The 13,632-nt window shown below is 33.9% G+C and overlaps 1 protein-coding gene across 5 annotated transcripts in view; it reads right to left on the bottom strand.

Annotated features, from left to right (window-relative positions):
* LOC145688521 (putative receptor-type tyrosine-protein phosphatase mosPTP-1) overlaps positions 1-13,632 on the bottom strand; it is a 327,258-nt gene that overhangs the window by 32,404 nt on the left and 281,222 nt on the right. For all 5 annotated transcript variants that reach the window (XM_081762882.1, XM_081762878.1, XM_081762877.1 and 2 more), the window contains one exon: positions 13,074-13,240. In XM_081762882.1, the coding sequence (XP_081619008.1) occupies positions 13,074-13,240 (167 nt within the window). The remainder of the gene's footprint in view (positions 1-13,073; positions 13,241-13,632) is intronic.

The following is a 13,632-nucleotide window of genomic DNA, read 5'->3' as shown; positions in this document are numbered from 1 at the left end:
ATATAGATCGTGCAATCGAAAAGCATGATTTATTTTATGGACGTTATAAATCTAAGATATAAGCAGCAGGCTCTTAAGTAAAAGTTCAAAATTCTGAAGAGAAAGAAAAAAAAAAAAGTTAAAGCATAAACTTCTAAGATGTCAGGCAGCAGATAACACATGGACAAGCAACCAGGAAACAGATAGATCATCAATTAAATTATCAGTGCGTTGCGTACAGTGTTGGAAGAATGTTTATCTCTGACATATGAAATTTGAGGACACTGCTTAGTGCTACTCGTACGTTCGTGCTATAAGGCAACACGATTAGAATGTCACGTGTCCTTATACAAAGCAAGCAGGTTGTTAATGATAAAAACGAAAAATAATATTACTTCACTTACCTGATCACAAGAACAAATTACGATCGTTTTTATAATTGCTTACGGGTGCACAGTTTAACATTTCAGCATTTCAGGAAAACTTTATTCTATTTAATGACTAACCGAATCGTTAAACAACAACAAATTTTGACTTTCAAAAAATTAATAAAATTTTGAATGTACTTTTAGGAAATGGAATGAACAAAGATATCAAATGAAAACCCTCTCCGCATACATACAGGTTAGCTCATGTTGGTAATTTTGCAGTGGTTTTAGTTCTTTACTAAATGAAACATTGTTACCTGAAAGCCGTGCAGTAAAAGTTGTAGAGTTTATATATTCTATTAAATTTTTTAAACAAGTTAGCAATACATTTTTTCTAGTTAAAATTCAATACTTATAAAAGGTATAATGTTAACAAACTTCTGTGGTAGGTAAATTTTAACTTAAAATATTAGTACATTATTTAACGTTTTATAAGCCAGAGTTAGCGAAATGTTTTAAACTAAATCAAGGCTAGGACTACTCAAGAAAGAAACAACGATTTGCCAAAATTTGCGCTCTTACTTTTACTTTTTACCTAGAATGAATCCCGAAATTTCCCGCTTGTCAATTTTCGAGGAATGGATGAAGCATATACGAAAAGCTACGACAAATGCCAAAGTTGCTTGCACTTTGGAACTATAAGGGGAACATACATTTGAATACCACGCAATAAATAATACTAAAGCAGTAGTCAGAGCATTCCTGCCGCAAATTGAGTTCAAATGGCTTAAATTGCAAAAGCGTCGTAACAGGTTTTCTGGAAGAAATTCAGTACTTTTTTTCTTCAGGAGGTATAGAAATAAAGAAAGTGCGCAGCTCTATCTTTGAGAAACCTTCACCATTATCCAGATATCAAGAACTAGCGCTAATAGTTGATGCCAGTGTTTTGACAAATCAGTATGAAATTACATATAATCAAGCCAAAGACGTAAATTGTAAATTCTATTTTTCTTACCATAAAACACACGATGCTAAAAAGTTGTGTTATCTTTTAATATAACAATACCAGTCAAGTCTCTGAACGATCATGCAATAGGACGGTTATGTAAAGTACAGGAAGAAGCAATAGAATCTTTAAATTTGTCAAACGTGAGTAAATTAGTCTTCATATATTAAGTGGAGCGAAGTAGGCATCGACACACATACACAATAATAATAATAATAATAATAATAATAATAATAATAATAATAATAATAATAATAATAATAAAAATCAGACGAAAATTGTTCTGACAGGAATTTATATAGAATTTCTATGGTTCCAATACAAATGTGCGTTACTCAATGATGATAGTGGAAAAAAAAAATAAAGTTTGGCAAAATCGTCCACCGTTTTCCACAAAATATTCCCATCTAATCAAATTTGTTTTTTTGCAAAAGCATCAGCAGAAACGATAAAAACAGAAGTTAAGAGAACAAACAGCAAGTTTCTTCACTTTTGTCCACAGTAGTTGAACGAAATGGCAGTGAACTTCTTGTAAATTTTAGCATGATTTTAAGTAAGGTCTATGCTAAGACTGGAATGCTGTATATTCGTCCGTATCTTACTAAACGTGACACATTAGTGGAGCAAAGTCAAGCGAAATGAACAATATAAGTGTCCTAGTTCAGAAGGCAGTAGACTTTTTTTTTTTTTTTTGGTCATTTGGACTATTATTTTCTATAAATACAAACCTGGATAGCTTTATTTTGAATGTTTACTCCAAAATCTATATAATCTTGGGTTTCAATCATGACAAATAAGAGGGATAGAAGTTAAAGAAAGAGCAGCACAAAACAAAAACATGTACAAAATCAATTTCAAAACATCTAGGATTATTATTTGATATGCAAAAACAAAAACGAATGATGTTAACACAGCCCGCAAAATTTTTAGAAATCCAGAGAAGTCGGAAGAAACTGGAGTTAATTTAGAAATGATCAACATGTCTTTGGTTTGATTATGTATAATATTATACTGATTTGTGAAAGAATGGACATCAATCATAAGCGATAATGTTTGATCTCCGGATAATTGTGAAGGTTTCTCAAAGACAGTGTGCGCTTTTTTTTTTCTTTTTCTTTTTTTTTTTCGAGGATGTATAAATAGTGGACTTGCGGTCAATTCGGAAAAGTTCTGTAAATAAACAAAACAAATAATAGATTTATGTTTACACTATAGTTGGTACCCCATGCCTGTAAGTGAACTAAAGTTATTATATCATGGAACTGATATAATAAGTTTTTTTTCTTTCTTTTTTTTTCCAATTGGCCCCAGATTGCAGAGATAAGAGTAGCAGAAATTATCATGAAATGTTGATGAGGAAAACGTCCAGAACTGATACTAATGTTGATTTACTTCATCGATTGTTACTATCACCGGATCCATATATTACTAGTCTACAAACTCCACCTAAAACGAGGCATGGACAACTACCATAGTAATATTAAATTTATTAACAGAACTATGTTGTTTCGTACTCTGCTAGTGATTCTGAATAAATTCAACCTTAAATTTGTATTTTCACGTAACAATTTGAATAACGATGTGTTCATTTTATATCTTATTGTCTCATTATGTTTTCGATTATAGACCCTCTGAAATAATGAATGTACTGTTCTTCATGTACTTATGTTGTCAAACGAAAGGGTAATAAGTTCAACAGCTAGCAAAGTGTCAGCTTAAAGTTTGTTTCTTTCATATTACTGTTTAAATAACGATATCTTCATTTTATGCCTTATTTTCTCATGAACATAGTCTACCTGAAATAATACCAGAATAGTCTACATTTACTCTTCTTCATATATATATACGCGCTTTTGTTGTCAAATGAAAGCCATTAACTAGAAAATTGTATCTTTAATCAATAATAACCTAAAGAATACTATAAATCTATTGCAGAAATCAAGTTTCCTTAAACTGTTAAAATGTCACACTGTGCAGTGGCGACAGCATACCGTAGTCAATTAATTCTCAGTACATTTGAGATTAAAATATTCCATTAAAAAAAACTTAAAAAAAAAAAAAAATAGCTCACCATGCCATTTAATGTAAATAACTGGTTCTTGAGTTTCCATGATCGTTGATTAATCGGCTATAATACACTCCTTCGCCACAAAGTTGCTTTGTACCCTTGATTTAAGCAATTTTCAGCAGAGTAAAAAATGTGATATTTACAGAATGTTCTCTAAAGTTTTCAGTCATAAGTATACACATTTAACAGCAATAATTAATCTTCATGGAGCAAATAATGTATTTAGATATTTCTTTTACTACCAGGTGTACATAAATGAATATAGCAGTTTGATTTCTTCATATAATCATTTAAATGAGGTGTACACATTTGTTTGTAGGCTCAAATTAAAAAGCATGAAAGACAGTTTTAGTTGCACGCATGAACACACACAAGTTTTCTTTGTTTCCGCTTGGCAGCGACAGTAACATACATGGCAACTCCTCACCAGGAGGCATTTTGTATTCGCCGTTTGCTGGTTGTAAATTAGTTATTACAGTTCAACGTGCCTTTCGTAGGGTGTTTCAAACTGGTTATGCCATCGACGAATATTGTTGGCATTTGGGGGATCACGATTACCTACCTATTAGCTGATTCTGGGTATACATATAACGAATAAGCTACATTCAAATGTATTGTTACAAGCACCTTTCTCTTCTGAGTAATAACAAATTTAATTCTATAATAAACTCTGCCTACCTGCAGCAATTCCAGGTTTATAGTTACTGCTAATCTTAACACATAAGCAGCAATAACTTATCCCTTTTGAAAAGTTACTAATATCTGTTTCATTTCTCATTCCCATCCAAAGAAATATAACAATACTGTTCAATTCATGGTGGCCACAATCATGATATATATGCTTCCAGCATTTCTATATAAATAGTCCTTGAATGTGTCATTATAGTACAATATATCTTTTTGCAGAATGCAGTAAAATTAAATGTCCCCCCCCCCCAAAAAAAATACCCCAGTAAAAACAACTTCTAGCCCTGAACAGTAAAGAGAAAAATGACCCCGATATATACTACCTTATGGATTTCTTTAGAAGTGAGCAGTTAGGCCCACGAAAACTTTTGCAATTATATGTGATTCATGTCTCGCTAGAAGAAGCAGCAATGACTGAAGGTATAGGTATGAGCTAATGGAAAACAACAATCAGAAAGTTACGAGGAATTTTTCAATATTGAGACTAGGAAGTGTGAGTAATACATTGCTTTTTCTCCTATGTGAACAAACTGGTGTTGGATTTTGAACTTTCTGCAATTCAGACAGTAAGAACCCTTTTGGGAGAGAGAGTATCTTGTAAGGTTGTTTCTATCATCTATCTCAAAACACGTGGCATAAGATCCAATCTCTTGGACTCACACAACATTATATCACAAATGACAATTTCAAGCAATTTTACTGCCAATTGATTCTTCAGCATTTCTTCCCATAGATGACGTAAAAGATACGATGCAATTTCTTTAAAAAGTTGTTCATAAGAAGGCGCTGCGTTGCTAGATTATCTTGATTTCACTTTTGTTAATGGGCATACCAAAGATTGAGAGATAATAGAAGAAACTTAATATTGAGAAGAGTTGTTCCGTGTTTCCCCATCAATGTGAAACGTTCATGCTGCAACTCATTCAAATGATGCGAGAACCAATAATATAAGAGGAAGGTGGAAAAAATGAAATGGATTTTTTGAGTTTTACGTCCCACGGTTATCCCGGTTAGGCTAAAGGAGACGGTGATTATGAGCAATGAATGAAATGGTGGAATGAAGAAAGTGGAAGGAAACGGGAGAACCTCAAGAAAACCCACGAGCACGGTATTTGTCCACCAAAGAGGAAGGTGGAATCGAAGACTTTTGCACACAGTCGGAACTAAACATCATGACATTTGGAGGCTGATAAGATGACTCCAGTAGGAAAACACAGTGGATGCAGGTACGATCAAGCCATCTACTCTAGGGCTCACACCTAAAAATCGGGTGTTGAGATTGTGTTCCAATATACACATTTGCCTGCGTAATATATGTACTGACTGTGTGGAACGTTACAATACACCACCAGAAATCTTGGCTTCGGTAAGCTGAGTATTTGTGTATCGGTTGGTTGGTTGATTTGGAGTTGGGCGTCTCGTTCAGCACCGAAACTAGATAAGACATGGACCTGTAGCTGAACGTGGGATCCGAACGACACGAGCTCCACCAGGAATCGAATACTTGTACCAAGCGCCGAAGGCGCGTACACTAATCATATAACCAAAGGAAGTTCCATTGATGTATTGAGCTTTATATGAAAGGAATTTCACACTGACCTTACAAGAAACGGACGTGAACGTGTCATCCGGACATCCAAATCAAACCTAGTCCATTTGATAAACATAACAAAATTATTTTCACGCACACGAAATTAGGTGCCATGGACAACGAAGTCAGTCCCTGGGGTCCATTAACCCTGTTAGTATAAACAATATCGTAAACTTGCAGTGAAACAGCTATTGCATCAACAATGTTCATTGGAAAGTCATGGTTTATAGTTCATTCTCTTCAGCATGAAACAAACTTTCCAGAGGTGCTATGTATTGGGGCCCATGACGTACCTGAACAGGGAAAATTGGGAGAATATCTGGAAAATTCTCTCTCATCAATATTACCCCCCTCTGATGTGGCCCCGGGTAAAAGCATACAATCCAAATGTATCTTAAAAAATACTATAGGGGTTAGGAAATCGGTGTATTAAGTTTCTTTTTGATAGACGGAAGAGGTATAAGGGGAAATGTTATTGAGTTGATTTTAGTTTAGCATCCCTTTCAGCAGCGAGGCTATATGAGACGTGGACCTACTGATTAACGTGGAATCCGGACCACATGAGCTCCCGCCGGGAATCGAACCAGGGTCTCCTACGCCAAAGGCGCGTATGCTAACCGCTTAGCCACGAGGGAGCTCACGGAAAAGGTTGTATACCAATACGCTCTGTACATACGAAACCGGACCTATGACCTGACCTATAAAGAGAAGATATTAATATAAAAAAATATAAACGCTGGACTATTCCACACATTCTCTGACACGTTCATGCCGTTCCTTGTTAGTACATTGATGTACTGATTTTTTTTTCTCATGAACTGAAAGCGAATAATTCTTGATGAATCCATAAATGAATCCATAATGGCTTCCATAATGATTTTTTTTTTTAATTTGTGTCTTTCACATTCGTCGACAAGTTTGTGTTATTGAAGAACATGATAACACAAGCTTGTCGACGAATGTGAAAGGCACAAATTAAAAACAAAACAAAAAAAAAAGTCATTATGGAACCCAGCCATTAGTTTCATACAGAACTATTGTGTGTTAGTACTAGCTGAAATGCCCGTTCTTCGCACGGGGAAATATGTTTATAGCAGATAGGTGACTCGCTATACATTGATTTGTGACTATTTAATAAGTTTCGTACTTTTATATATGAAGTGCACGGTTATGCAAGAATGGAAAAATTGGTAAACGGAAATTCATTTAAAAAGAAAAGCAACAATAATGCTATTAAATCCAAATGAAAAAAATTGTAGTGATACATTTTACCAAAGCCAAACGCGTATATGTTTTTTATACTCTTTAGTGGGATCATAATGGAATGCCTCACCTGACAAACCATAATCTCTAACTCTTCTGCTTCGCATGTCTAGTACACTAATGTTTTGTTCATGCGCCTGCAATCGTTGTCTTTCACGAACTCCACTCATTGTAATTCTACTTAGTTCGTTTTGTAACATTGTTTCTTCAGCAGTTTCTCTGTGTCTGCTTGCTGCGTGTCTCACTCGATCCTCTTTTTTAATTTCTTCTCGTTGTGCGTATATTAAGTTTTTTCTTAATGTATTCATTCTCTTCTGTTGTGACGCTAAACGTGCTTCGTGCTGTCCATCTGTTTCATTTCTTCGCTGTTCTTTCTGCTTCCTTAGAGTCACAATCGGCAAGATTACCTCCTCTTTTACGTTTCGGCATTTAGTTTAACGTAATTATTACTTAACACTTTTAAATTCCATTTAATGCACTGATCACCAAGTTTTACCTTTAACAATTTACTTTCACTTGTTACGTTTTAAATATATCACTGGCATACAATTAACTGTCTGTCAATTTCATTTTTCCTTGATCTGATCTTATATTTTATAAGTTTCCCTGGCATATATTTAATTTCCAATTTACAGAAAGTAATTCATTTCCTATAAACGTATTTTCCTTGTACGAAGAACGGGCATTTTAGGTACTTTGTTAAAATTCTGAAACCATCATTGTATTTTCAACGATGTCTGTAGACATCATATCATCATCATCATCATTTTTTTTTTTTTTTTTTTTTTTAAAGTAAATAAATGTAATAGCTCAGACTCCGGTCCATCGTTGCCTGTTAACTTTCTTTGGTGCTATTTGAGCACACTGGTGCCAAAGAGCATTAAGTAATTTGTAGATGGAACTGACATCTATTTAACTTTCTGTCAATGTACCTCCCAGAAAAGTTGTTTCTCAGTAATCTATAATTTTAGTTAATTATGCTTCTGAATAAGTAATTCTTACCGTAACTTTGAAACACGTTTCTTTCTGGAATAGTGCCGCTACTCTATCAAGACTCTAATTGTGTTGGTGCATGGCGATAATCAACCTGGAACAGGTAAACTTCAGGGGCGCCACAGAGATAATTGTGTTTAGATATGGGAAGCAGCCTTTAGTAGAAGTAGTAGTTGTAGTAGTAGAAGTAGTAGTTGTAGTACAAATAGTAATAGTAGTAGTTGGTAGTAATAGTGGTAGCAGCAGTAATAGTAGAACAAATAGTAGTAGTAGTAGTTGGTAGTAGTAGTAGTAGAACAAATAGTATTAGTAGCTCGGATTCGGTTAGGTTAGGTTAGGATAGATTCTGTTGTCAGGCTCCCATCATCTAGATATAACCCCACCATTTTTCTGTCAAAATATTAAATATGTTGAGAAGAGCCTGAGACCCCGTATTATTAATATGTACCTTCCTAGTGGTGCACATTCAAGAACATTTTCGAACTTATAGAAAAATAATATAACATGCTGGCACATTCTAGAACAATTTCGAACATTCTGGAACATTCTAGAACATCCTGGATCATTCTAGAAGGTTCTAGAGCATCCTGAAAATTCTAAAACATTCTCGAACCTTTGAGAATCGAACCTATAACAGTCTGTAACATTTTCCAAGATTGTTGATAATTCTAGAACATTCTGGAATATTCGATCAATGATGATTTGTGTAGAAAGAAAAGCGAAATTGAAAATAAAGAAATGCATGCATTGTCGTTAAAATTTAACCCATTTTTTAGCACAGTAACACCGTTGCTGGGGCGTTTTCTCCCTCTAGGATCCCTGCTGGTCCAAACCGAAACCTTCTTCATGGATGGGAGATACAGGGCTACAATACCATATAACTCCCATGGGGCTCCGGGTCTTGGTTTCGGAACCTTTGTGGCACGCACGGACAAACCACACTTTTATTATATATATTGATTTACACTAAATTGTATCACATAGGGTACGGTTATTTCTTTAGAACTGTTTTCTACCGGGTAATTTTTCTGGTGGTTCGCAAAATGGAGGGCCACTTTCTTCGGAGTCATTTTTTTTTTTTTTCGGGGATACTTTTTCGATGTCTTTTTATTTCTCCGAACCTCCAATTTGCAATGGAATAGAACTGTAAATAAATTTATGGTAAAGCACATGTCGTTATATATATATGAAATAGCAACAGTTATACGAATACTGGAGCAGGTGATACGATGTCAATAATTTTAATGTCTACTTGTAAGTTAAATTCCCTTTATCCTTTTGTTTAGGTGTTTAAGAGTGGTATTGTACCAAAGTACAAAAAATGTAAACGTCTTCTAAAGTATTTATTAATGGAAATAGCTTGAAGATCAAACATATCGGTGAACTCAAAAAGTACTTGTCACTTTACTCCAAATTATTATAAATTGTTCTAAGAAAGCATATTACACATCGAGGAAGATTTACAATTTAGATTTCTGGGCTTTCGGCATCTAAAGCCATTTAGCCCGTCACGTTTTGAAGGATGACGTCCCTAGGTGAGCACACTATCCAGGGAAATGGAAACAAGAAAGGATTGGGGAAGGAAGGAAGCGGCCTGGGACCTATAAGTTAGGTACCACCCCGACATTTGTCTGGTGTAAATGAGGAAAACCTCATTCAGGATGGCTAGCCTTAAAAAGCGTTTAACATTTTTCGATCGAGTGCCCCCACCGGGAATCGAACCTGGAACCGCTCGCACCGAAGGCGAGAGCGTTAGCGACTACACTACACGGGGACACATATTACACATCAAACTTCTGCTAACAATTGTCATCACTGCCAAGAGTTAAGCAAGGAAATAAATTTAATGGGGATATGATGCAACAAATTAAGTATAAATAAAAACATTTTGCTGTTCCACAAAATATACATCTTATGTGTCTGTTTTTCAGTTGTTGGTGACGACGCGACAGTGAAGATGTCAAGCTGTAATTCCAACTTCTGTTAAAAATGTCTTTATCCGAATTTAATTTTGATCCCCTCATTCAAATGAAAAAGAAGGTTTGTACGTTTGTATTTTTATAAAATATAAAGATCGGTCTTGCTTTAAACGCTACTTTATCGATATTATACTTTGCAAATTTCAGATGTCTTAAGAGGTCCAATGTTGAGGCATCACTGTATTTGACATCCTGAATATGTTGTTTCAGTTGAACAAGCATGTGTGTTCCTTTCTGTCGTGTCTACATGAGTAATTTGGCACGTACAGCCTTGTTCAAAAACTATTGGCCACCCATCTTGGTTTAAAAGGCCATACTGTGTCAACCGTACAGAGGAACTTATAATGCTTTAGCTCTAAACAAAGGTCTCAATTAAACAAATAAAATTCGCATTTGTTTGATTTTATTCCAAATGTAAGTTAGAGTACATGACTTTTCAAAGTGAGGTGAGTAACCAAGTATTTTTGAACAAGACTGTGGAAGATATTTCATAGACGTCATGGATATAAGTCCTCTGCAGTACTTCTGCCAAACGGCTTTGTTTCGTTTGAAACTAAATCTCGCAATTCCTTACAATTATTCACAAACTTTTACCTTCATTTACAGCAACAAAGTTTTGTAACACAAAGCTTCAGTATTGTACCTTCGACGAACACTTGGATGCATTGATTTAGATCTGCTGCAATTATGCATTCCATTTTTTGGTAAAATTTCCGTTTTATAGGCGATAGTACAGTTTTGCAATTACTAAAATGTATTTATACCCCTCTTCCCCCACTTTATTAATTTTATTATTATTTAACTTTCAAATAGTATACAGATATATTTATTTATTTCTTATTTAAAATGGCGGAGTTAAGGCATAACCTTTTCTTCCACTCAACCATTTACATTTTTCTTGTACAGTCGGATCTCATATATATTATATATATATATATATATATATATTTTTTTTTTTTTACGACGAGAATAAAAAGGATATACACTTCGGTACGTTAAAGAGTTATCGACATACAAAACAACATCGATAATTTCGAAGAGTTTAGATGAACATCAGAAAAAGAAATTTGTAGTATTATCATTCCACTGTCCGATCCACTGCAGTATTGTCATTAAAAAAAAAAAAAAAAAGTCAAAACACAGTAACGAACTCATTTCTTATACTATCAACCTCGGTTAAAATTTACAACCTCAAAAGTATGCTGCACAGAACCAACACAATAAAAATGTGCAGCATTCAGAAGAAAAGTTCTCTTAAATTATTGCATTAAATTAAAGTGTTTTACATGCCTAAAATCAAATTAAACTGTACAATATATACAGATATTTGTAGGAAACTTGACTTCAATGAAGTTCTGCCAAATCCTTTACTTCTGATTCGCATTCACCAAATAAATAGTATACGATCACGGTATTATTAGAAGGAATACCGATACAAAACACACGGTGCACCGTTGTTTGATAAAAATGATACCTTTAGAAGCCTTAGGAAGTATATGTGAACAATAACATTTATGAAATATGAAAACATTCAAGTGAGAGGGCATTTACTTACTCCATTTATTATCTATATGCAAGGCCTACCCACACAAAATCCGGAGAAGGAAACATTAGAAAATAAATACATAAATAAAGATTTAAAATATTCACTGTAAACATGACAATATGGTGGTTATGAGCACCAATACCCCACATAGTGGAGCCTTGCATGTATCTTCCCATTAAAATTACTTCAAAATATATAGTCTAATGAAGAGGTAACAATGCAGTTAGTCATTTTTTTTTTCTTTTTCACATTTTCTGGTTATTACTAATCGAATGTACCTAGTAATCAAACTCTTGCCCTACTTCACTATCAATAACAACCAGTTACACAATATACAGTACTACAACTGCAATTATAACCAACTTCAAAATGTAGCAGTATTGTGTAAATGAAAATAAATACATAAATTGTATGAATTTAATTCCATAAGCTATATAAACAATTGAAAGCTCTTAACACTACATTCGTGCTTTCGGAGAAATATGGTGGATTTTTTTTTTTTTTTTTAATTGAATTTCACAAAATTGACTATTTTTAAAACAACTAACAATTATCAGATTATGAAAGTCGTTGAATCTACTTACAATATAACAATGTAATTATTTCACTATGAATGAGAGTTACTACCATTTGTATAATTCTTCGGGTCATTCTTTTACCACCAATCTTAACAGTATAATTTTCACTGTAACATCCTAGACAAAGAAATATCAGCTGCACACTTCCCAACAATCGAAGAATTTAACTTCTAACAGCAAATGCAGGACGTCTTAATCCGAGTGAATGTAAAAAAGGTAACTTCCCCAAATTATTTTTGTTGTCCTTTGTCCTACGAATATATCACGACATTAGGAGACTGACAATGCATGTTTAACTGACCGGAATATATGAGTTAGCCCTCTATGCTGAACATTTCAATTAATTATTCCGGAAGAAATGGATAAAATAATTTATGTATATTACAAAGTACTTCTCTGAACATCAGTTTGTTTTATCCTTACAGTTGGCTACACGCACTCAAACTATTTACAATTTTGAAGTTACATGAAAATAATTGCTGAATAACAAATTTCCTGAAATGCGTTAGATATTTTGTTTTAATTCATAAGCATCGGTAATATATTACTCTTTGAAACAATCTTCATTCTTTTAACTATCCCTTTCGTAGGCCTAAAGATCATGTGGTCTTCCTTTCTATATTGTGTAAATGATCTAATGTAATCTAAATGATCTTCCTTTCTATATTGTGTAGAACCAGCATACAAACTGTCACTAGTAAAGCTTTCAATGGAGAAAAATAAGAAGGTGCCAATAAAAATCAATATTTTTAACTGCCCCAAATAACGTGCTCTCCAAACTGTTACAATCATGGTCAAATGCTCCTTGGAACTTACAGTGATATTTTATACGTAATTCTCAAGAAATTTTGACTGTGACTATACTTATTAATTTCTTAAATATTCAAATTGCAAGCAGACTCAACAAACTTTTCATAATGTTTCTCTTCATTAGACATGGATTTAGAACCAAAACTAGTTTTCGGATAACACTTAAAATGACAGAAAACAAATAGGGAAAAAAATGGAACATTACCTGCAGTGTACAATGATGGGACCAGCATCAATAGGATTGGCAGCAGAGGACTTTTTCACAAAGCTAAGAACTGGTAAAGGATGATCAGGCGTTCCATGATCTGGCCAATTGGTGTAGTGATACTGGTACACAAACCTCTCTGCCATGCTATGTTTCTTTTTCTTTATCTGTTCAGAATTAAAAATAATATACTAATGAAAATTCGTACATTATTATCTTGGTATGTCTTTGAAAAACAATTTGGCATAGTGCCCAATAAAAGTGACTCTTTTGTAAACATCATTAAAAGAGATGGCTTACTGTTTTCTTAATACAGTTAGCTGTATGTAATCAAAACCCGCATTCAAATTGATGACTTGTACCGAGAGCAAAATTTAGAAGATGGGACAGGATTTTTCTGCTGGATACTGCAGACCAAGTTAATAGGTAGATTTCCTTTAATAAATTTCTTTTGCGCATTATATTTGAATAAATAAGAGTCATTAGAGCACATTTTTCTCTCTAAACTAATTACTCTGACGTACAAATTAAGTTCCTTGTCTTATAACTTTGGATGCTG

This window comes from Thermobia domestica, chromosome 6, assembly GCF_964235325.1.
Source record: "Thermobia domestica chromosome 6, izTheDome1.hap1.1, whole genome shotgun sequence".
NCBI lineage: Eukaryota > Metazoa > Arthropoda > Insecta > Zygentoma > Lepismatidae > Thermobia > Thermobia domestica.
This window is presented reverse-complemented; position numbering and strand designations above follow the sequence as displayed.